The sequence below is a fragment of the Prinia subflava genome, chromosome 1, assembly GCF_021018805.1.
Source record: "Prinia subflava isolate CZ2003 ecotype Zambia chromosome 1, Cam_Psub_1.2, whole genome shotgun sequence".
NCBI classification, from domain to species: Eukaryota; Metazoa; Chordata; class Aves; order Passeriformes; family Cisticolidae; genus Prinia; species Prinia subflava.
The window spans coordinates 35,218,982-35,244,097 of NC_086247.1; the positions used below are offsets into that span (position 1 = coordinate 35,218,982).

At 36.5% G+C, this 25,116-nt stretch overlaps 1 protein-coding gene across 4 annotated transcripts in view; it reads left to right on the forward strand.

Annotated features, from left to right (window-relative positions):
* Positions 1 to 25,116, forward strand: part of PDE7A (phosphodiesterase 7A) — a 74,817-nt gene that overhangs the window by 47,315 nt on the left and 2,386 nt on the right. For all 4 annotated transcript variants that reach the window (XM_063393212.1, XM_063393225.1, XM_063393220.1 and 1 more), the window contains 9 exons: positions 11,236 to 11,387; positions 13,015 to 13,078; positions 15,348 to 15,443; positions 18,474 to 18,574; positions 20,739 to 20,870; positions 21,190 to 21,281; positions 21,901 to 22,045; positions 22,890 to 22,986; positions 23,978 to 24,058. In XM_063393212.1, coding sequence (XP_063249282.1) covers positions 11,236 to 11,387; positions 13,015 to 13,078; positions 15,348 to 15,443; positions 18,474 to 18,574; positions 20,739 to 20,870; positions 21,190 to 21,281; positions 21,901 to 22,045; positions 22,890 to 22,986; positions 23,978 to 24,058 — 960 coding nt within the window. The remainder of the gene's footprint in view (positions 1 to 11,235; positions 11,388 to 13,014; positions 13,079 to 15,347; positions 15,444 to 18,473; positions 18,575 to 20,738; positions 20,871 to 21,189; positions 21,282 to 21,900; positions 22,046 to 22,889; positions 22,987 to 23,977; positions 24,059 to 25,116) is intronic.

Sequence of the window (25,116 nt, forward strand, 5' to 3'; positions counted from 1 at the left end):
CAGATCATGACTAGTCAAGAGAAGGACCTTCACACCCTTTATCCTTGTCCATACTTGTTCAGACTTTGCCACCAGCTTTTAGCAACATCACCTGTGGTGTTTGATGACAGCAAAAAATATTGCTACGAGGCCCAAAAAATTCTTTAACTTCCATCTCAAGTCAGCTGCTGTGTTAGTTTTCAGAGTCATCATATTATGCTCAGATTTTTTGCACTTCAGGATTGTAGCTTGATGAAGAGTTGCTCTTTGACTTCAGGCTCCTGGCACATTGTGGAGTTTCGTTGAAAGTCAGGAATTCAGCACCATCTCTCACCATATCAGTAGGTTATCTAGAATTTACATGAATGTGGAATTCTTTTTTATCCATAAAAATGTTTTCTTTCCCTCTCCAATGCTAATTTAGTCCTGATCAGTGTTCCCTTAATTGTTGTAAGCCAGAGAATTGTTGTTAAGCACTGTGAAGCTGCCAGTAGAGAGAAGTTGCAGCAATCAGACTTGACCTAATTTTTAGCATATTCTCCCTGCCGTCTCCTGGTTCCTTCCGAAGGAGTTGATTCTGCCACATAGAGGTAAATGACTGAAAAATATTCACCCATTCAGGCAATAACATGTGGGAGGAGTCAGTCAGCTCTTCTTTCCTTGGGGCAAATGCTGAGCTGGAAAGGGTCTCTTCTGCAGCTGAAGCAGATGAAACCATCTGAATGTTGCCTTTTTTTGTCTCCCCGCCACAGCTGTATCCTGAGCATCAGTAATGCATGGACATGCTTCCTCCATTGTGTTTGTATAGTTTCACTGTAACTTTCTTGTAGTGTCCACTAGCTTTATTCTGTGGTTCTAAATATTTTGCAATGATCATTGCATATGAGTTTTGCAGAGGACTTGTATAGTGGCTGTCAGTCACAGTGTTGAAGCATTAGTGCTGTTTTGTGTTTTGCTTAGCTAACTTTGGTTGTTCAGCATTGTTTTCTTTTTTCGTCAATGGCGTTTTGAGAAGAAGTTAAATGTCTTTCAGGAGGTTTAGCTAATAATATGCTGTCCAGTCGTTTTTCTAATATTTTATTGATAGGCTCTTAACCCAGTGTTTTACTGATAGGTTTTGAGAGTACTGAATTTTAAATGCATTGCTTTGCTTCATAACACTATTTGAACTTGCAACTTCAACTAGTGTTGCCGAAATAAAGTTTGTCAGCACTTATTTCTAAAGATCACTTCTCTATCTTCTTAGGTATTATAAGCTCAGCATCCATATCTTCATCCCAGAATTCTGTAAATGATACATGAATATTCAAGTTTCTAATCTGTCTAGAAGTATTCTCAGTATAAAACAGTAACTTTTAGGAAATTTGATTTTAGGAAGATGGTTGGAAAAATATTGTTGTTGTTAGAGACAGTGGAATGGGAGTCATATCTGAGGATTATTACATGCAGGATTTGACTGATGATCAAGCTTACTTTGTTGGATAGTAGTTTTCCTTCTACATTATCTGATATTCCAGAAGTCCTTTTTATATGTAATTGCAGGAACTACCAATAGGAATAGCTTAATAAATTTTTGTTTTAACAAGACTGTATCCTGGTGAATGGGGAAATTTAGGATTATATTTTCTTGTTGGTTGGCAGTTGGTTAATGTTAAATCATCACTTAGTAGGTTTTCTGTTACTGTGTTCTGTTGGTTATGCCTGTGTGGGATTATGGGCATAATTTCAAGATAGCATCTTAAATCCCTCATTTCTGGAAAGGAGAGACCAGGCACACAACTTTCTTCCTCTGAATTCACTGTTGCACAGTAAAATGCATAACACTGTATTGTTTCATTGAATTGACTGCAGAACACTGGGTCTACTTTTCACTCCATGAGAAACAAGAAAGGAGTTTTGCAGTTTGCTGTGAGAATGCAGCGTGTACTGTTTGGTTTTCAGGGAAGTTATTGAAAAAGTGATTGCAGTGGTTATAATCGCTCTTACTGTCCTCTAGTTTACATGAATACTTCAAATTTTTCTTTATGTTATTCGAGACATCATAGGCTTCAGTGTTGTCAGAATGTGTTGATAAAAGCTAATGTGAAACAAAATCTTTGGTAGAAGAATTGGTAAGTGACAAGATAAAAATACTCCCTTTTTCAGAAAGAGTAAACCAGCAATAAAGTTTTAGGCTTTGTTTTTTGCTGTTGAGAGGTTGTCAATAATGTCTATTTTTTACTGTATGTGTATGTGTGTGTATATATACACACACAGAACTACGCTTAAGAAATTTTGGTTATTGGAGGTGTTTCTGGCATGCACAAAGGCATATATAATGTGCCCTAATCTGTCTCTCCTGAAAAAAAAATCTCAAACAGTGAGTGTGCATAGTGATATGTACAGTATGTTATAGTGAGGAAGTGAAGCCAAAATGAGTAAAGATCAAATGAATAATTAAGATAACAGAAAAATATTGAGAAGTGTCATATGCATCTAGAGCTGAAATTAATGCTTTTAAGCTTCCTTTTAGGAAAGGGTTGTTGTATATTCTGGAGGAACTAGATAGAAAAATGAATACTTTGGTTTTGCAGAGAAGAAACGTGTTTTTCTTCTTGCTTTTCCTGTTGTGCCTGGCCCAAAATAAGTAAGATCTTGTCAAAAGGTTTTTAGAATTCTCTTGTGCCAATCTCATCTGACCATGCTTCTACGGAGAGATGATGTTGCCAACACAAGGGGCCCTCTTTTGTGTTTTATAGATAACTGAATCTGTCACATCTGTGAGCTACAATACCTTAGAAAGAAGAAGGGATTTTGAATTAATCAATATATGTTTGGTAACATTCAGGAATGCTCAATATTGAAGAAAATAGTTGCTTGCATAGAGTATAATGGTACAGTATAAGACTTCATTGAGACTTAGGTGGTTCTTCTCCCTAGCAGCATATGGAGCCATTTTAGCGGGGAATGGAGAGAAAGGAGGAGGTATTTTTATAGGTGATGGATAAATCGAATTCTCTTTCTTGAGAGTGCAAATATGTGATGAAATTTCAGAGATTATTTACCTTTATTATACAACCCTCAGATTGTTTACTTGAAAATTACAGTTTGTGGAACATATTATAAGCTATACTGAGATCTGGCAAAAATGTCAACATGTGCTGTTTCAATAATGTTTTTAACTTTCTGGTTCTTAGCTCATGAACCATTGGAGAATGTTTACCTTGAGCAGTGAATTTAGACTTCCCTTGGCTGAGAGGCCAGAATTCAAAAAAGAGACAAGAGTGCAACTCTGAATTGATTGCCTGGAACAATTGGAAAAATCCTTGTGTAGCAGCAGCTACTGATGCTTTTGATGATACCATCTAGAGATTGACATAAACTAAGCAGAGTCCAGATAAATTTCAATGCCCTTGTGGGCATTCAAGAAAATAGAGGAATTACCGATTTGATTATGTTTATCAGTAGTTGTCTGTCTTATTCAGCAGTCTACTGTGAAGAAGGATGAGTTTCACAATGAATAAAGTAATGCAAGAAGATTTGTGTGATCATAGCTTGAAGCATTTGTTTCCTTTTGAAAATACCAGTCAATGAGGAGTGAAAAGCTTGTACTAGAAAAATTTCTTCAAAAGCTGCCTTTCTGTGAGTTATGCAATTCTGAAATTGTCTTCTAAATATTCACAGCCCAGATTATTCAAATAAATTGTGTTCCACAATGTGAGAGAAATTTTGAGTTTGATTTAGTTAGGAGAATGCAGTCACACAAAGGGAAATCACAGAAAATGCTCCAGATAGAGCTGTATTAGCCAAATGAAAAGAGTGAGCTTAAAGTGAGCTTGGTTAAGGAAGATTTGGGGATAAAAAATGCCAGTTGAGAATACAGAGAAGGTTGCGGTTTTTTTCTTTTGTTATTCTAAATTTTTGTTTTACTTACAGTTTGTTTATTCCAAGCTACTGTAAAACAGCATGTGTGTTCTGGAGTCTTACACGGATACAGGCCTCTCTGTGTTTCATTGCTGGCTTAAGTTTAACCATAGAAGACAGAGATACATTTTACTTTTTTTCCCATTTCTTTTGAACCTCTCCAACATGTTCTTTCTCCAAGTACCTTATTTGGAAAGGCTTTTTTTTGTATGTGGGACAAATTGGCAGAAAATATGTCAGAATTCTTTTGTTTTCAGTTCTGCTCCCAGTTTGACTTTCTGCATTGACCATCATATAGACTGGTAAAGGAAATTCTGTTAACCATGATGGGTTACTTTTTAATTCTTCTTTTTTTCCTGGTGACGAAAAATAGACAAAGAAGATGAGTTGAGGGTGCTGTCATTCCTTTACTGTAGAACTGCAGATTTCTAGGACACCAAAGAGAGGTGGGGTTTTCTGGGAAGAGAGCAAGAAAATTATTTCGTGACAATCTGGAATATATTATCCTTTTGGGAAAAGAGCTGAACCATTACATGTCGTGTTCTTCAGGAGGATCACTACCTTGATTAACATGGCATAACCCATTTCGTAAAAGCTATGTTTGTATATATTTTATATATTTGTGTTCTGATGATATTCCTCAAAATATTTAGCTTCAGTGAGGTTTCTTACTTCACAGTATGCTGTTGTGAATTGCAGATTTGCAGTGCCCAGGGAGTGGATTCAGGTTAAAAAAAAAAAAACCCAAAACACGACTGCAGGATTGTTTGGCTTATGATTCAGTAAATTGGTATGGAAAGACTGCCTTGTATGTAGTTTCCTAGTCCTGAGATGATTGCAAAATGTTACTCATTTCAGCACAGGAATGGCATTGTTTAATTCACTTAATTTTGTATTTTTCCTGAGGCGTTTACAGAAATACTGAAATGAGCCAAAATTCAAAAGACATAAATTAGTAAAGTCCTGTAGGTACCTTTTCATGATGGTTTTTTACATTTCTGCTGCTGTGCAGTAGAGAACTGGAGAACTGGCACTTATTTCATACTGAAGTAGTCTAATCCCTTCACTTTGAGTAACTTCTCTCAAATTAGCTCTGCTTTGAGCAGAGGATTAGACTGAAGAACTTTCAGAAGTCTCTTCTGTCCCTTCCCACCTGAATTATTCTATGGTTCTGTGGCTTTGTGTTTTGCTAAGGCGGTGAGATCCTTTTGCTCTGTAAGGTCCTTCAGGAAAAGTTATCTTTGGTGATGGTGATGCCTAGTACTTCCCCTCCATCAGGAAGCATCTGATGAAAACTACTGAAGTTTTTAACAGCGTTGTGGTATGACTAGAGTTTCTTGAAACTTATATTTTTTTTCTGATTCCACTCAGTCAGAAGAGACTTGCGAAGCCATGTTTATTTCATTAATCCTTAACCCACAGCATATTTTCCAGCAGTCATTATTATTTGGAAAATAATGGAAAATATTTGGAAAATAAAAAAAAATTATTTATGAATGTGTATATAGTTATATATTATACATTAAAATGAAAACAGTATGGCTTAATATTTTCTTAAGCAGAAGGAGGAGTGTAGTGCCTTACAGTGATGTTAAACGGGGATTCTAAGTGATTCTAAGGAAGATAGAAGGTAATTGAGACCCCAATAGTCTAAATTAGTCTTTTTATGTACCTTTAAAATCCTTACTAAAATTATATCTTCCAAATGAAGTCATAGTTTTATATATTAACTTGAGTACTGAATCTCATTAAAATATTTTAAAATTTGAACCATGAGTGGTAAATGTACAGAAGAATTAAATAGCAAGACATAATTTTTTTAAAAAAAGTAAATGGATCTAATATAGTGCATTTCTTAATGGTTTGATGGGAATAGATGTGAAATTAGAATGCTTATGGGTCCCTCTAGTGGTATGAAATGCTAGATAATGCTTTCAAATTATTCATAAATTGAAAATTATTTGTATCCTGAAAAGAATCATCTTTAGAAAGGTTCATCCTTAGAATGGTGGTTTTAATTGGCATGTGAAATGGAATTTTCTTTCCAACAAATTTTTTCCCAACAAATATTTACAGGTAGTGGAAAATTTCAGATATGTCAGGTTTAATGATGGTATCTGCTATGTAAAAATGATGAATGTGCAGTTGGGTTAATATGGAAAAACCATGAGAGATCACTTCCATTAAAAGTAGATAATTCGTATAATTGGGGAAAAAGCCTCTGGGGGAGTCTGTGCACCTCAAAGTTCAGGTTTTATGTTCAAACATAAGAAGGATCCATTGTCTCAAATACTTGTTTTTTTAAATTTTTTTTTTAGTGATATTGAGATCCTCAATTATGCTCTTTCTATTGGTATGTAGCAAAACACAATGCTTTTTATCATGGTTAATTTTCCATCAGCCTTTTGGGCTGTAGCAAGGAAGAAATGGAGGTAAAGTTCTTATCACTGGAGAGCCTTCTTTTGACCAGATTCCCATCTGAGGGTCTAAGTCTACCTTTGCATTCTAAGAAAATTGAAGTATATTGTTAGGATTTAAGGTCCTATTGATAATTAAACCAAATCGTAGTTGTCATTCTTCCTTTTGTGGACTACTTACTATACAAAAGATACAAAAATTTTGAGTCAATTCATCAGTATATTATGATCTTTTAAGTGATTATCACTTGTCTTTACTTTGTATTTTTATATTGGCATGAGAAAAATAAATATTTAATATCCCTGTGAAATGTGCTATATTTTTTTTTTTTTAGGTTTTCATGAAGTTGAAAGATTGGGAGTGGGAAGAGATTAAAATTAGCGGCTCAGAATACAGATGAAATCTGTTGCATGAAGGCGATGTGTGTTATTTTATTGCTATATATGCATCACATTAGCAAAATAACTGATATTAATAACCAGAATGACTTCTTTTCTTTATTTTAGAGGAAGGAAATTTTTATTCCACCAGCATCTCGCTTAAGATGCTTAGAAACAAGAATATAACTATTTTAATCAAATAAACAAAAAGCCCCAGAATCTTGGATTGATACTTTGAATGATAACTAACTTATAAAGGAATGGCAAGAAAAATGCCATAGGACAGCTGTTTTTGAGTAGGCAGTAAGGCCCACAGTTTGCCTTCTGGTTCCTAGCACCAAGAACACTTCACAATGCTGTAGTGTCCTTCTTCATGTGCCTGTCATCCCAACTTTGCTTGCATTCTCTTTCAGTTCCTGAGGCTGTAAATGTCATAGTTATTTTATCATTCTAATTCATCCTTAAACTGTCCTTGAGAGCAAATAGTCAATGTTGGATATTAGAAGGGCATTTAGGACACTGAAGGCTCCAAATGAAAGGAAACATGTTTGGGCTGGGAGGAGAGATGTTTTTGCAGCATGTTTATTCATGAGCAAATGCAGTGTGCTCTTCATTCTTCACTGTGTTCTTTCCATGATCTGTACATTAGTGGACCTTGGTTTGGTAGGGTCTCTGAAATTAGCATCTCTTTTCATGACTCTTGCTAGAAGAGGGGAGGTTGTCATTCTCATATTAATCATGTGGCTAAAGGGAATTAATGTGCCTTCAGGGACATGCTGAGTTTCCACTGCACAACTGTATCATTCATTTTACCAGTCTTTTCCATTCGCTGGCCTTGGCTTGTCTGCCAAAACCACAAAGCACTTGGTTTTTGTATCCTTAATAATAATTTATCTGTGAGGAAAAGGAAAAGGCAGGCACAGTAGCTATCAGTGTTTCTGCAGCTGAAGAACATATCTTCCCCTCACCCCCTTTCTTGACAGCCAGCTATTTTCTGTTTCAGCCTCCCCTTTAAATTAACAACCCGTCAATCCTATGCATCTGACTGGCTTACTCTGAATTGTTCTGGGGATAGATGTTTAACTATTAAAGAGAGAAATTCAGTTTTTGGGTTGGTGTAGTCCCATGAATCAGGTGCTCTGGAGCTGCAGAGGGATGGCAAGGCTCAAGATCTCTTTTCTCATTTGAAAGTTACTCTGATCATTTCAGGTCTAAAGGATAAAGACCTTTATTGAGTCAAGGTGTTGTTACCTGATTTGGGCTATCCATGGCAATAACTAATAGCTCAAAAGGAAGTGCAGAGCCCAGCCCATGGGGAGGAACAGCCCCAGCACAAGCAGGGGGCAACCATCTGAAAAGCAACTTGGCAGAGAAGGAGCATGGCCTCCTGGTGGGCACCAAGTCAAACATGAGCCAGCCATATCCCCTTGCTGCAAAGAAAGCAAATGCACTAGGAGGAATGTTGCCAGCAAATTGAGGGGTGATCCCTCTCCTGTGTTCAGCTCTGGAGAGGCCTCACCTGGAGTCCTGGTCTGGGCTCCCCGGTAAAAGAGAGACATGGACATACCAGAGAGAGTCCAGCAAAGGGCTGATGAGAAAAGGCTGAGAAAGCTGGGACTGTTCAGCCTACAGAAGGCTCAAGGGGAAACCTCTCAGTGTGTACAAATACCTGAAGGGAAAGTGCAAAGGGGACAGAGCCAGGCTCTTCTCAGTGGTGCCCAGTGTGAGGACCGGAGGCAATGGGCACAAACTGATGCACATCAGGAAATGCTTTGTGAGGGTGAGTGACCAAGTGTTGGGACTGGGTACCCAGAGAGGTTGTGGAGTCTGCATCCTTGGAGATGTGCAAAAGCCTCTGGGAGATGGTTCTGGGCAGTGTGATCTAGGTGATTCTGCTTGAGCAGAGGAGTTTGATCTGTACTTTCCTACAGTACAGATCATCTGGTACTTTCCTACCTCACCTGTTCTGTGATTCTGTAATAAGCAGCTTCACTGCTAGGAAAGCTGGAGTAATGTAGGCTTTGTTTTTTTTCTTTTAACAAGGAGTAGAAAAAGTAGGATGAATGTGTAATAGTAGTGGTTTATGAGCTTTGCAAATTAGTGGTAATTTAGAGATTTTAAACATATTTGTAAGATGAATAAATGTCAATAGCATATTGTGAAGAGAATGATGGTTCAGCTTCACAGAAAATTAACTTACTCATTTGCCTCTGTACGCGTGTTATCATCAGAAATAATCCTGAAACAAGTTGTGCAATCCCTTTTAAATGACTTACAAATACAAGTATAGGTGGAACACAGGCCTGTACTGCAAAATTACTGCGTTTCTTTGTTCTGTTGTCTGCACTTCACTGCCAGAAGCTGCTGTTTTACTTGTAGTACCTAGATCATACTGTTCTGTCCAAGATCAATGGGTGATACCTGCGACGGTGAAACTTAATTTGTATCATGACAACAAAAACAAGTTTTTGTTAACTGTAGATGTGTAGTAGAGTACCTGAGAACAAGAAAACTATCTATGCTTCCATACAAGTGCTCATTTTTCCTACTTTAAATATTTTTTTATTGAGATTTAGTGAAGTTGCTGGTTTTTGTGTGTGACTTTGTGGATATTTTACATAATTTTATGATCTAAGTATAACTATTTTATATTTATTTTCAATGCACTAATTTCTGTTTTGAAATTTGGCTCTTAAGGAATTGGATCAAGACTGAGGGAGAGAGACTTCTTACCTGTAGCATACATTGAATTAGCAGCAGCAGCTGTATTGCTCCCTGCATCTCTGTTCTACAGGCTGGCAGTGCTCAGACTGTAACCTCATGATCACAAATGTGCTTGGAAATATTAATATAATAATATGACAGGATCTATTTATTTCCCTGCTGTACGCATGAATGTTGCTTTATAATCAACCTTTATCGTATGTAGTACATCTGTTTACTTAATATATAAATGGGATATATTAAAAGTACCAGTGTCTTCAGGGGAAGAGCCCTTGGCCTTGGGAATGATAGCTTGAAGAAGGATACTTCATGTGCAGATATCTGTGTTAGCCCTGTACTTCAGTGTCTTGGTGAATTGTTTCAGGCATGTCTGTAAGAACATTCAGTTGTGTCAGTTTAATCTCTGTTAACACAGATGATTGATAGGGAATCGTGCTGTGTTTGATTAGCTACTCTTTGATCATGCCACTAGCAGCTCTATTTAGAGGTGTTTTATTAGTGTGGTTTGGGAATTAATATATTGATTTAATATTAATATATTAATAAGCTAGCATAGAACAGAAAGTAAATTGGAACTTCTGCAGGGAGAAGAATTTATATGGATAAAGATTTATCTGATATAGAATTAAGCTGCTGTCATTAGGAATCACTGAGTCTTTTAGTTCAGATTGTCAATAAGGCCACACCTTCCCATGTACAACATTTTAGACTGACTTTAAGAACAAGAGTTGTAACTCTTTACCTCACCAACTTTTAATATGCCCGATTTTTGGAAGGACAAGAGATCTGTGCTACAGAGTTATGATCATGTTGTTTTTGATGATCTTCATTTTTGAGAAAGAGCGTGTTGGCATTGACTTCCTTAACACCGCTTTTTAAAATTATATTTTTTAACATGAATCATTTCAGGCAGGTTGAGTGAATATCAAGATTATTTGCTTCCTGTTGGTTATTGGGGAGCACTGTTGAAAAGAAAGTAAAGGCCGAGTTATGCCTAATGTATTTCAAAATGAGAATATCTGGCTTGCTACAAAGGAACTGTAGGTAGCTCTGTGTAGTTCAGTGCTGGGGTTTCTAAAACACTTCGGGCATATGAAATGGAATTGGACATAAACTAGTATCAGTCATTTGTGTAAATCAGTTGACCTAATAAAAGTAAAGCAAAATATTTGGATTAATCTTTGAAAAGAGGCTGAAACAATTTTCTGTTGTATTTTCACCATACTGGAAAACAGAATTAGATATGCTGTGAATGTAAATGTCATAATTGTTTGGCAGAAGTGTAATTACTTGCAAAAGCACCAAAATTACTTGAGTGTGTTTTAAACTTCAGCATAGTAGAACTAAGAGATTTTCTGAGCTCTAAACTGTGTAGAAATAATTTGTGCTTGCTCAAAGTCTACTTGTATCTCCTGTATCAACACTCAGTTTCTGATACTCTCTTGCTGTGTACATATCATCTTGGGTGATTTGTTAGGGACATGGATTGGATGTGTATACATGGCAGCAGTTTTCCAAAAATAATTTGTTTGCAGTACTATGTGTGTTTTTAAACAATACCTGTAATATTTTTGTTCTTTTAATGAGTTCCTTAAAAAGATAAGTTGCAGCTATGATTTAAGTATTTGTTTTTCTTCACAGGATGCTTACACAGAACATATATTTTTCTAATGTGTGGCTCTGTATTTAGTATTAATAAAAATATCTGTATTTGCATTGAAATGTTTGATGCTCAAAAAAATTGCATTATCTTTATACCAGACTTCCCTGAGCACTTGTCTTTTTGATAAAGATTTTTTAGAGAGAGTGTTTATTTTCTTGTTTTTTGTAGCAAATTCTGAAATCGAAGTGTCTGTGTCTGCACGAAATGTGAGAAGGTTGCTTAGTTTCCAGCGATACCTGAGATCTTCCCGTTTTTTCCGTGGTATCACTGTTCCAAATTCTTCAAACATTTTAGATGATGATTATAATGGACAAGCAAAGGTTGGTTGCTTGATTTTTATTTTTTTAAAGTATGTTTTTCTAAATGCTTGCTAGTATATATAATGATGTCACATACAACCAAATATCAATTTAAAGCATTTTTAATGCATGTGTGTATGTATTTTTGTGTGTTTATATATATATATGTATATATTGTAATGGAAATCGAGACAAAATGTCATGGTTTGTAGCAAACTCCTCTACTGCCCACAAGTTTACTTGGATGATTTTTATGCAGCTAGTGGATTTTTTTGTTGCTGTTGGGTTTTTTTGTTTCACTGTTTGTTTTTTTTTAATAACTGGTGAATTAAGGATGTCCTTGAATAATTGAAGAAAAAAATGAAGTGAGGAAAATGTGTCTGTATTTAAGAAATGTAATGGGGCAGTTTAGACAACTGTTCTGTTTAATTTTTAGGCTAACCTTACTAGTGAACAACTGTAAAGTGACTGCCTAAATTCGATAAAGTGCAGTAAATGGATTTTTCAGGATACGCTTATGTCAAACTGACATTTTCTTTGGTAGGCACTTCTAGAAAAGAAAAGTGATAGCTGTAATACACTTGTGCAGCACTAAAGTAGGGAAAGCAAATACTGAGAAGAGAGTTGGTGCTACCTGGATGAAAGGTTGTATTTGCAACAGAGGATGGGGACAGTGCTGAAGGGGACTGAGCAGGCAAAGATTATTCAGGTTATTCAAGATCCCAAAGGCTGTGTCATCTGACACAGAAAAAGCATATACTTTAAATAAATGGATGTATCCATGCTGAATATGATCAGGCTGTGGTGTAGGAAGAAATCTGATAACCCTGAGAATGGATCTTAAAAATGTACATGTAATTTAATCATAAAAAGATATTGTTAATGCTTTTGTTCCTTCTGATAGCAGAGTTTTAGCAGCTGGTAGAGAAAAGCTCGAACCTCTAATTGGATCACAAAACATCTCTACCAATCTGATGAGAATAGAGAAGTCAGGAATCTGTTGTAGATGTGCTGGACATCTGTTTCTGGTCCAGCTAGGGGAGGCAGAGGTTGGGACTGCTCAGCTCTGGTGAGGCCTCTTGTGCTATCTGCTGCTCTTGCTCATCCCTGTTGCAGGAAGAACAGTTCATGTGGAGCAGCTGTGGTAAACACATGCTAGTTCAGTGGGGTGAAAAGTCAAAAGCCAAGTTCTTAAATTAAATGCTCATACAGTGGCTCAAATATCTAGTAAATCATCTAGATACTGTTCTATAAGCAGGGAAAAAAACAGAAGGTGAAAGGCTACACCTTCAAATTAATTAAGAGATTAATTTGCTAGTCTGAATGCACAGTCATTCTGCCATGCTATTTCTGATTTGAACCTAATTGTTTTAACTTGTCTTTTGAGAAATTGGCTAAAGGTTGAAAGGAGGGTCTCCAACCAGTTCTGTCAAGGCACTTCTTGTTTTTTCTCTTCCAGTCTTTTTATTTGTAAATGTGTGATGTTTTTCAGTTCTCTGACAAATATAATTATTCTTGTACTACTATTTTTTTGTATGTAGAAATTCTAGAGACTTGGTCTGTCTCTGAAATCTTAAATACTCCTCCGAGCTACAGGAAGATAGGCATATACTGATTAAAAAATGACAGTTTTTGTGTTTTTTTTCAGTGTATGCTGGAGAAGGTTGGAAATTGGAATTTTGACATTTTTCTTTTTGATAGACTGACAAATGGTGAGTTTACTTTTGGTATTTCATTTGTCTTTTATCTTCTAGTATAACTTAACTGTTGCACTTATGTTGCAGTGTTGTATGTTATTGTTCACTAAAAAGCACAAATTCCATCAGGTAGTACTTTTTGATTTAACAGTCTTTAATCTGAGTCCTAGTTTGCCTGATCACTCCATTAAAATAATGATACTATCAGTACTGATACTAATCTTTGATTTTTAGAAGAGACCAACCTACTTTATAGGTTGCTGGTCTGTCTTAGTAATTTATAGTAGTAATTTGATACAAATTAAGAAATAGTTTTATGATCCTGGACAGGTTTTTTTCAAGTATAGGGTGCTGGTAGTTTTTATGGTTGTGTCCAAAAGGTCATTTATATTGAACAAGTATTTTTCTGATAAATGTAGTGTTAGATAGAATAGTTCTATTACTTTATAGTGCCATAAGAGGTGTGTTGGTGTTCATCCATTATAATTATGACATAGAATACCTGGAGAATTGGGAGTTGAGCAGAGGGAAGCTGCTGTGCACATAGCTTGCACAACACAGAAAAAGGAGGAGAACATTTTGGTGACTTTTGTGTGCCCATTACAAATAGCAGTAGGAACTACAGGAGTAGCTGGTTAAAGAAAAGTCCTAAATATTGTTCATTTGTAGGCAGAAAAGAGATCTGTAAATGTGCTGGGAAGGAGGAGGGAGGGCTGCTGCAGTGGCTAGGGTGAAGTTTTGCATTATAATCTCAGCAATGGCAGCTGGGTTTTGAACAGAATGGAAGAAGCAGATGAGCAAGTCCAGCATCACAGAGACATTTGTGCCACTGTGGGAAGAGAATGGAGGGCAGCTCTTGCAGATTCTGCAGCAGTCATATGGACTAGATAGCAAAGTTGCAATTAAAGTTCCCAGAACAAGAAATTAAGTTAAAAAGGAGGATGTGGCATGAAAAAATCTTTGTCTCCTCTGTTTCACTGAAGGGATGCTCGGCTTAACCAAGTGTAAAAGTAGTAACCTCACAATTATATTTAACACAGAAAATGGATAGAAAAAAATGAAAATAGCAAGGACTCATGAAAATAGAATGCTTATATAGATAATATATGCATAGCCTTTTCTCATTCAGTTTTGTAAAGTTTATCAAGTTAACATGTAAGCATAGTTTCTTTTGGATTAGCTTATCAAATGGGAGAAATCTGAAGTTGTCCTTCTCATAAGAGCCCTCTCTACCTTTTATATGTGCTTTTTTCAAATACACTTAAAGTACTACCAGAAGAGCTTCTGTTGTGGAAGCCTTGCAATACCACCATCCATTATGCATCCAATTAAATGATTTTAGGAGGACATTTTCATTAAGGCAGCCTTGTTCTTGAAAGTTTGTAAGGGCAGAATGCTGTATATAAAATTCTGCTGGATAAGGTGCTCTGGATGAACCTCTATGAAAGAATTTCCCCAGTAAATGCTGTTCCAAGAATTGCTTATTTCCTTGTGAGGAGGTGGCATGTACTTGAGAATATATTAATTTTAGCCTAGTAATAAGCTTGATTTACAAGAAATTTTTGTCTTTTTGTACCTCAGTTTCTGTCTGTGCTAGGTTCTGTCATACTAAATGAAGATTGTCAGCCATTACATTGTTTGCAGAGCAAATAATGGACAAGCTATTTCAATAAACATTGTGGACTGTTTCTCTTTATTTTACCACTGCAAAAGATTGTAATAAAGCAATGAGGAGGTGAAATATATTACAAGCTTGTAATAGCTTTAACAATACTTAGAGCCTTTTTTGTAGAGTTCTGGGTAAAATAAGGAGAAGTCCAGCAAAATATTTGATGAAAATGAGAGACAGCATATTTGCAATGTGTTCTAATGAATAGTGTTGTCTAGCTTTTCTCTTTGCCTGATTGTATTTGTATTTTGTATATGTGTTTGTGATGCGTTGCATAAATATAATTATAAAACTGAATATATTATAATGGATTTGCATGTTGAAATGGGTTGGTTTTTTAATATGTAGTAAAAGTTTCTTCCTATCAGTTGCCATTGGACAGCTGGTGAATGTGTTAGAATAAGCAAAACCACTGGTTACTAGAGACAGCTAATGGAAACTTGTCATACAGTAAGACTTAAATATTTATAAATTGGTGTAGAATATCATGACTTGGTGTAGAGAAGTTTACTTGTATAATTTTTGTGACCAATTTGTTTTAAATAATACTTTTCTTATGGAAGAGTCACTGATTTCATGGCTTCCAATGAATTAGTGTTTTCATCTTGTTTTTAGGAAACAGTCTAGTCAGCTTAACCTTTCATCTGTTTAATCTACATGGACTAATTGAACACTTCCAATTAGATACGATGAAACTTCGTAGATTTTTGGGTAAATACAGCTTTTTATTTTGATGAATATTGCTGTTTATCTGCATTTTAATACTTTACTGAAGTCCTGGTTGTAGTTTAGCAATAAGGTTTGAAGAGTACTGATGCAGTGCTTCAAATAATATTAATTGAGATGAGCTCTCAAAATTTTGATTAGTATAGAATATTCTGTGTTAAATCCAAACAAGTAATAACAAGTTTAATAGTTTCATAGCAAATGCTCTATTTTATTTATTAAATTTTAGTATCTAATTAAACAATTGGGAATATTGTGACTTTGTGTGACATTTGTATTGGGAAAGGCTAGACAGCTCCTTTCTTTGTTCTGATTTTCATTTCTGTATTGATCTTTACTTTTTTTCAATTATATAGTTCCCTAACTGTATGGAATATGTTAAAAATCCTTTCTGGTGCCAATTTGGTGTTATCTCTGCCTCGCTCAAATTCTCCTATAAGTAAGCATTGTACTGTGATATAGTTTCTCCCTAGACAGAGTACAGGGCAAGTTTAATTGAAGGTCTGGGCCTGTGTCACTGGAATGCTCCTTTGGAAAGAATTGTAAATACAGTGTAGAATATTCAAACCAGTTGGTACATTCACTTGACGGAGCTGTCTGCATCCCAATACATAGACAAGTGCTGGTATGAGACCTTCTTTCCTTTGGGTCCTCTGTGACAGTATCTGATTTTGTGAAGTGGGTTGATTTTTTTTAACTGAGCAAGAGAAACAATTTTCTGGTCCCTTTCAGCAGTTTTTCACAGTTTCAGAGAAAACCATTCTGTGATTACAAAGCTTGTCACTTAACAGGGGATAAATCACATTTGGAAGTCTTTTCTCCCCTTTCAAATACGAGAATGTTTTTGTTTTCATAACTCACTTCTCTTTCAGTTTTAAAAGAAATCAGTTCTGTCTTGCATTTCATGTTGTTTTAAAGTGGACTAAGTGTTCTCAAGTTTCATGAATGTTAATCAGCTGACCTTAATGACTGATATGTTGGAATGGAGGAAAATGATTATAGAAATCTAATTCTAGGCTACTCAGGTTCTAACTGAATGTGGTTTGTCTTTCTCATCTGGTTAGTTGACATTATGCAAATTATAATACTTGAAAGACCGGGTAGAAATGACTGACTTAGTTAACTGGTTATCAAAAGGTGAGAGTTTTTACTACGTATGACTATTTAAAGTCATAATCCACTAAAATAAAATGAGATTAGACTTTGAAGAAGGCAAAATTTATTCTAAATTTGAAATTCAGCGCCTTTCCCTTTTTGTTAATGCCTTCTAGTTAATTTCAGTAAAAAGCTCTTAGTCCATTGTAAAGTCAAAGAACCTTTCTTCCAAATACAGCTTCTTAGCATGAACACAATTCATTCTTTTCTTTTGCTACCTCTTATTCTCTAATCTATAGCAATTTGAGTATCAAATTCCAGAAGACTAGGACAGCTCAAATGGTCCAGGGCCACACAAAACTTACATTATATGAGAATCTACTGGAATCTTTTTAAGCAGAGAAATCTGATTTTAGTCCCCAGTAGGATCTTAAGATTTTTTGTTTGTGTGTGTGTGTGTGTGTGTGTGTATATATATATATACATACACACACACGCATGCAAGGTCTTTCAGTGATTTCCATCCTCTGCTCAGAGATCTGCATTTTCCTACTGCGTCTTCACAGGTTCTTACTCTAGACCTGAACCAGGGGAGAGAAAATGCAGTGGTGTGTTATTCTAGTTCTGGCAAACTGTGATCCAAATGTTGACCTAGGTCTGCTTTAATAAAATAAGTTAGGAAAATTGTAGAGTTCAGGTAGCTGGATCAGCCTACGAAGCCACAAAAAAATTAAGAAGAAAGACAGGGATATATGCATTTGTACATTTAATGTGAGGAATAGATGAGGGAGGGTTCTACTTAAGGTTAATAAAGCCCAAAGACATTCATATTGATTTTCATTATTTTTCATACGAGCTGTCAGCTATCCATTGAGTGTGATTGAGATTGCATGGTGGTGAAAGTATTTTGACTTCATGAACACAGCTCTTACAAATACCACGTCAGTGATGCTGTAACATTATACTCACAATTACATGGATCCTTTGGGCTTGTAAACTAAGTAGAAAAGAAGCTCGTGGGCATGTTTGTTTGGTGGGACTGACAGACTGCAGTCAGACAGGAAAATACTCTTTTGAGGTTTGCTAGGAAGAACTAATGTGTCATGTCAGGCAAAACTTTAGAATATAGTTTGATTGCTGTGCTTTCGATCTTCTTCCCCTCCATCCTTTTTAACATTATAGTTTTTTCATTCCCTGTACTTGAGCTAATGTTGATGCCTTTTAAAGAATTCTACCTACAATGTTCAAAGACAGACAGAAAGATGGAGGAAAAAGAGGAGGAAAGCAAAGAAGTTAAATAGGGAATATTGAATCTAGGTATAGTTAGACAATCATCTAAATGAGATTCCTTTCTGAATTGTGTATGGGCTTAAGTTTGCCTGAGTACAAGTATGAGAAAACACCTAAAATATATATAGAGTTGGTTTTCCATGACCACTTTGCTGAATGGGAAAACAAAGCACTTCATATGACAGGAAAGCAGTGCTTAATTCCTCTAAAATCCTATCTGTTTTCAGGTCTTTATAGGAAGTCATCCTAATGTGGTTTGGTAAATAGCATAATTTTCATTTTGTATTCAGTGTTGCCTCACCATTCAGACAGCTTGTCAAAGACAGCCTTCCCTAGGAGGTTGTCAGAGTATCTCAGATTATATATTGATTTCAAGTTGTTTAATTTTTGCTCTGAGGTGACTTTACATGTAGTTGATTTCCTTTAGCAAACACTGTTTCTTTGCATAAAAATCTTACAGCTGTATCATGGTTTACCTGACGATTTATTGACTCTGATGCTTTTATGTGTATGTAACTTGTGATATTGCATATTTCTGTGCCTAATAGAGGCATATAAATTTGGTATATAAATTTTTCCTTGAAAAATTGCTATTTTATTTAAATTTTGATATTTGATATTTTCCTGCAGTTATGGTTCAAGAAGATTATCACAGTCAAAATCCGTATCATAATGCAGTTCATGCTGCTGATGTGACTCAGGCCATGCACTGTTACTTAAAAGAGCCCAAGGTAAGGCAGCATACTCACTTTTGCATCACTCATACACACAGAATATGTGTGTTTGTGTGTAAATGCATATGAATGGATTGTGTGCATGTATCACAGAATCCTTTAGGTTGGAAGAGACCTCTGAGATTGAGTCCAACCTGTGACCAAACACCATCTTGTCTACCAGACCATGGCACTGACTTAAACATCTCCAGGGACAGTGACTCCACCACCATCCTGGACAGCTCATACCAATATCTAATCACCTTTTCAGTGAAGAAATTGTTCCTAATATCCAACCTAAACCTCCCCTGGCACAGCTTTAGACTGTGTCCTCTATGCTTTAGACTGTGTCCCTGGTTACCTGGGAGAAGAAGCCAAACCCCACAGGCAGTTGTGGAGAGCAGTAAGGTCATAGATCTATATTTAAACTTACATGCATACATGTGTATATGCACATACAGGTTTTATCAACAGTCTCTCTCTCTTGGACTCTCCCTTGCCCTTCTGTTGCTGAGGCTATGGAGTCACACTTAGTGACTTTTCCCCCCTTCTGAGTTGACATGGTCTTTTGTGTGACTTCCTGTTGAACTGGAGTGGGGAATTAAAGCTGCAGCTGTTTAATATAGTGCTGTGCCCCAAGACATTTATACAGAATTGCAGCCTGAGTCAGAGCTGGCAACAATAAACCTGTGTACTTGTCGTCTGGGGTGGTTTTTTTCTTCCATAAATTACCATTACCCTTGCTTTGCCTGTCTTGGCTGTTGCTGAACAGTTTGCTTCTACGAGAGGCAGTTCATAGCAATACATCAGGAGTTCTCTTTGGCATTCTTTTTAAGAAAGGGTAGAGTGATGGACCTTAAGGAGCTAAATTCACTAAGTGTTTGTTCCTCACTACTTGGACTGCTGTCAGGCTGCAGTAAGTGATGTCTTGGACAATTTCAGGGCCCAGTCCTGTCCCTCTATATTAAATTGAAAGCTGTAATGCTCTATAGCTAGATGAAAAGTTATCTGCCTTGATGCAGATTATCACCAATCTGGTATTCCCTTGAATAGCATAGCTCCTTATTCTGCTTCTGAAGTAAAAACAAGTAAGTTTTGGCTCCATAAAGCCTTTTTCAGAGGCTCTTTGCCCACTCCTCCCACTCAGTTTCTCAGTACTGCTCTCAGACCAATGGTGCAGTGAGCCTGATCAGAGCTGATACATGATGAGCTTTTTTATGGCATTCAGTTTGGATGCTCTGAGCATTTTTTATTTAATACTCGTGATGGAAGTTTTCTAAAGCTTCAGATACAAGTATAGACTTTGTATTTTTAGTAACATATACAGCTGTAATTCTGTGTACTGAACTACAGCTCTGTTGCACTAAAGTACATTATAAACATGTGAGGTGTGATAGATGGCAAATGCAACAGGGAACATAAACTTCTGTCCTTGCAGGGTGTTTGCTGCAGTTCATCTTTATATGGGCAGAACTGTCTTCTCTGTTTTAGTGCAAACTAGATTTTATTACTGAGTTTAAATTTTCAAACCTCTGAACCACAAGCAGGAACAGCTATGAACAGTGAAAGTAAATCCATGTAGATGCATGCTGAGTTCATTGACATGCACATTGAAAATATTTATTTGTGGAAGACTTTCCTCCTTTCCTTCCTCTTTTCCTTCATTCCTTCTGTTCCTGGTAGGCCTTGAAATACAATTTTGTACAAGAGTAGAAATAAGTCCAAAATAGTTCTAAGTCTTCCAGGCCATTCGTTTCTTCCTCTTAGGAGGAAAGGTTTTCATGCTTTTAAAAATATAGTATGAATTTAAAGAAGAATGGACACAGATACAAATGGACTTGGTCAATGAGAGAGAGAGCTAATTTTAAGAATTTGCTGCTTTTGTGGAGTCTGGTTAAGAAAAGTGCTTCATTCCTAGACACAAAGGATTTTGTGTGCTGGCATTTTTTAAGAATGAACCTTACCATTCAGAAAGAATAATGCTTAAACAACATTGTTGAAATTTTGTAGCTTTTGCAGGGGGAAATACTGTGAAAAGTGAGTGGAATGTTACTTTTACATCTTCAAGATTTTCTCCAAGTTTCTATTGGCTGTTAATTACTGAAAAACGAAAAATGCAACACTCGTGCACTCTTTCTAAGGCCATATTGCATTACTAACATTTGTTGGGTTTGCCTTGCAGCTTTCCAAATCTTTAACTCCGTGGGATGTCCTGCTCAGTTTAATAGCAGCTGCCACACATGATTTGGATCACCCAGGTGTTAACCAACCTTTCCTAATTAAAACAAATCATTATCTAGCGACTTTATATAAGGTAAGGATAAAATCAGTTGTTTTGTTAAAACCACGTTTGGAGAGGAGTATAGAAAAGGAGTATCAATTGTGATGTGTTTAGCTAGTGGTAGGATTGAATGCAGATGTTTGTTTCCATGTCACTGGGATAAAAAATTGTGCAAATTAACTAAGTATTCAGGATTTGTGAGTTTTAACCTCCTTGGGCAAAACAAAAAAGAAGAGAAGAAAATAAAACACCAACCCCAAAACAGCCAGATTGTCTGGTGCTGCTCTTGGTATATAGCTCTTGAGTTTAAGAAAAAAGCATTGACTGATATGTTATCCCTTTTAATTCACAGAATACCTCAGTATTAGAGAACCATCACTGGAGATCGGCAGTGGGGTTGCTGAGAGAATCTGGTTTATTTGCACATATGTCATTAGAAAACAGGTATGTTTATACCACATAGTATGTATTAGTTTGAGATACAAACAATCTGTCAACTAAGACAGCCCTGCAAAGCAAGATAAGTTATTGCATGGCAGTTTCGAGTACAAAATGTAGAGCTCTATTTTAAGAATTCCTGGATCCTGTGCTGGTAGAGTAGAGCAGCTCATGGTGCAACGTGATATTTGGAAAATAACATTTATTGCAAGCACATTGAAGGGGTGTATTCATGTAGTCAAGCACCTGTTCAGACTAAACTTGGCAGTCTTTTCTCGTTCTGCCACCACAACTGTAGTTTAAAATAGACCATCTTCACCTACTCTTGACTAGAAATAATCTTGAGACAATCAGTTCGTGCATTTTTAAGGAAAAAAAAGGGGAGGGGGAGGGAAAAAAGCTAAAAATGGTTTTAGTCTTCCTGAAAGTTGCCAATGAAATATTCTGATATTTCTGTGAATGTTGCAAGAATTTTGAGGAAAAGAAAACAAACAGTTCAGTGAAAATGCTTATTCTAAAGCTTATACTTGTATAATAACAAATATGATAAAAAGCCATGTAGATCTAGTGCTGACTGTTGTTCTTAATTGATATACTTTTGAATGTTTGGTGTCACTCATTTCAGGCAGCTGATGGAGAGCCAGATAGGTGATCTCATTCTTGCCACAGACATCAGTCAACAAAACGAGTACCTGTCCATGTTCCGATCCCACCTGGATAGAGGAGATCTATGTTTAGAGAACGCCAACCATCGTCACTTCATCTTACAGGTGATCCTGCTGGTTGCAGTTTTGAAAACAGTATTTTAGTGTAAAAACTAATCTACTTCAAAGTCCTAAATACTACTTCTGCCAGGCTTTCTCCTCCTTTCAAAATGGAGCAGAACTATCTTTTAGTCTTTCTGTTCCATTACAAAAAGGTTGTTCCCTCCACTTCAATTCCCACAGCCAGCTCTTCTCCCAGGTGATTGTGTGTGTTGGTAGGTCTGATAACTTAAAGCTGCTGAAGCAAGGTGCTTCCAAAACAAGGTTTAGCTCTTCTAACAACTTCATTGCAGCCTCTGAACTGTGAAGTGCTTTGTCAGAACATATTTTGGGGAAGGAAAGCATTGCTGTTGTGAATCAGTTTGCAGTTGTGCTAGTAAGCTTTAGCAAACTTTAAAAACAAAAGCCTTGAGAATCTTCTAAGGTTTGTAGGCATTTTCTTATTAGGTTCATATTGTGGACTATAAGAGACAGTGGACAAACAGATGAGAAGTTCTGTCTTGTGCAAACCATTGCTAAAAATACAAGCTTGAGAGCCAGAAATGGAAAATACTGCTTGCTTGCTTTGATGCTTCTTTTTCTGAAGTTATTTTTGGCTCCTGTACCAGTGAGTATACTAAATATAGTGGCCCTAAAATACTTTGAGTTGACTGGATTTCCATATTACTCAGGAATGATCATGAGATCTCCCTGAGTGTTTTTTAAATATTATAGAACATAACTTTGGAGCACAAATGGTATGTAGGTTTGTTATTCACAAAACCCAAAATAATCTGCTGTCAGGAATTAAATAATTACAGGCACTTCTGTTGAAGGAAAGGTGATCTAACACTGTGTGTTAACTTGTTAGATGGCTTTGAAGTGTGCAGATATTTGTAACCCCTGTCGGACATGGGAGCTGAGCAAGCAGTGGAGTGAAAAAGTAACGGAGGAGTTCTTCCATCAAGGCAAGTAAGAGTAGAAGTATTTGTTAGTGTATAATGTTTTTAGTGTGGAGAGAGCATCCATGAGCCCTAGTCCATTTATATTTAGGACTGACAGAGATGTGCAGTTTGGGATTTTTTTACTTTCACGGGTTGTGTTTCCTGCAAAAGGTCAGAGTAAAACTCAGCAGAAAATCTGCTTAGAATCTGAACCTAGAATGGCTGATGCAGTACATCCTTCAGCTGAATGGGGCTTCAGATTAATAATTATGGCCACTTTAAAATTGCCCTGGTGGTTTCAGCAAATTATGGAACATGTTCATCATGTGTCTTCAATATTTAAACTTCAGCTGTGAGGCCTGTTGGTAAGCAGGCAAGAGCCAGGGAGATTTTTAGTTACTGTGCAGTTTAGATTACTTGTGTAAGCAGTAAATAAAGCTTTTAACTGACAAATGGAGTGAATTTACTCCATTATTATTAAATTGTTTTATAATAAAATTAAGGCTTGTTTGATGGACTTGAGACCTGCCAGTTTGCATGTGAATATGGTAAAGGGGGAACAAACTGCTTTATTTGGTGTTAATCATGTGAGACTTAATCTTAGATAAAGGTGATGGGGAAGCAGAAACGCAAATTGCCTTTAGCGAGAAATTTCTGAAGGCTAAGCTATCCTCTTCCATATTGCTGAGGGGGGATTAATTTGTCATTTCTATGACAGTGTAGGAGGTTTTCCAAGAAAGAGGATAGTAATCCTTCAGGAAACCTGTGGTTCCATGGGGTTTCTGTAATTACTGTTAGATGAAAAATACCAAGTATATTTAAATAGAGTGGTTGTAAGTACTGTTGGTCTGACAGATCTACTTGGTTTTTGGGGAGATGGGAAGGAGCAGTAAATGCATTCCATCAGCTGCAGGGCAGTGTCCTTGTTAACCAACACTCACAGCTCACTTCTGTCAGTGTTTGATTTGGTTGGGACTTGATGATTTAATAGTTGCATTATACTTTTTTTTTTTAGGTGATATCGAAAAAAAATATCACTTGGGTGTGAGTCCACTTTGTGACCGACAGACAGAAACTATTGCCAACATCCAGATTGGTAACTGCAATTCAGTTCATTTTAGATTTCTTTCAGCATGCAATTTGAAATAAAACACCCTTTGGATACATTTCCTAGAGGCTGAACATACTCTGTGTGTGCTTGTGGCAGCACTTTATTATAAGGAGCAATTTTATTTTTATTTGCTAATTAACATCTCTTGAATTGTTTATGAACGGTGCTGCCCGGACAGTCCTGGAGCCCCTCTGTTTCCTCCCAGGGCAGGTACAGGGTGGGAGGCAGCTGTCTGACTTCTCCCACGCTGCTGCCCAGAGCTTTCCTCATCTGAAGTGGTATTTTGGGAAGAGGAGGGTCCCTTCCCCTTGCCCTGTGGTCTCGGGTGCCTTTTGCAGCGAGCTTGCCACAACTGGGCACGCTGGGTTTGGCGTTTTGGAATGTCAGCAGTCCCTTTAAATGCCGCCTTTAAGGAGAGTGGTGGGCAGAGATGTGATGGAGGATGGTGGATAGCCATTATAGTAATAGTTTTTACTGACCTGACTTGGATTTAAACAGTAAAATGTCTTTTTATAGCTAATTTTAATAAAAATTTATTATGGAGGTTAAGTGGGACTCAGTTAAAGACAGTAAAAGAGAAGGATAAATTGAACAACAGTCACAGTGTGAATTGATGCTTTAGATTGACACAAAAGCTGATGTGTCCAACGAGCTGCAATGTTATCATTTAGAATGCTAAGAAATCGTCTTTTATAATTAAAAGACTGTTTTGACTATCCTACCTTTGAATTTTTGTTTCATGGAAAGACATTACAAATAAATGAATGTGTGCATACACACCAAGTACATCGATGTGTTTTGTGGCCTTGTTTAAAAAATTTCTAAAACTTGTATTTTGAAATATATTCAGTCACCCTAATACTGTGAAAACAATATTTTTTTTTGCCCTTGTGTAGTAAAATTCAGACACTCTGTGGGGTAATTAACTATAAAATCTTTTAGAAATTTAGTTTTTCTAAACTGTGTGACTTAGTTGCTGATGTTTAGATTTCTCTCCCCCTCCATATTGTCCAGTATTATTTGGCCATTGCTGTGAAAGAAAG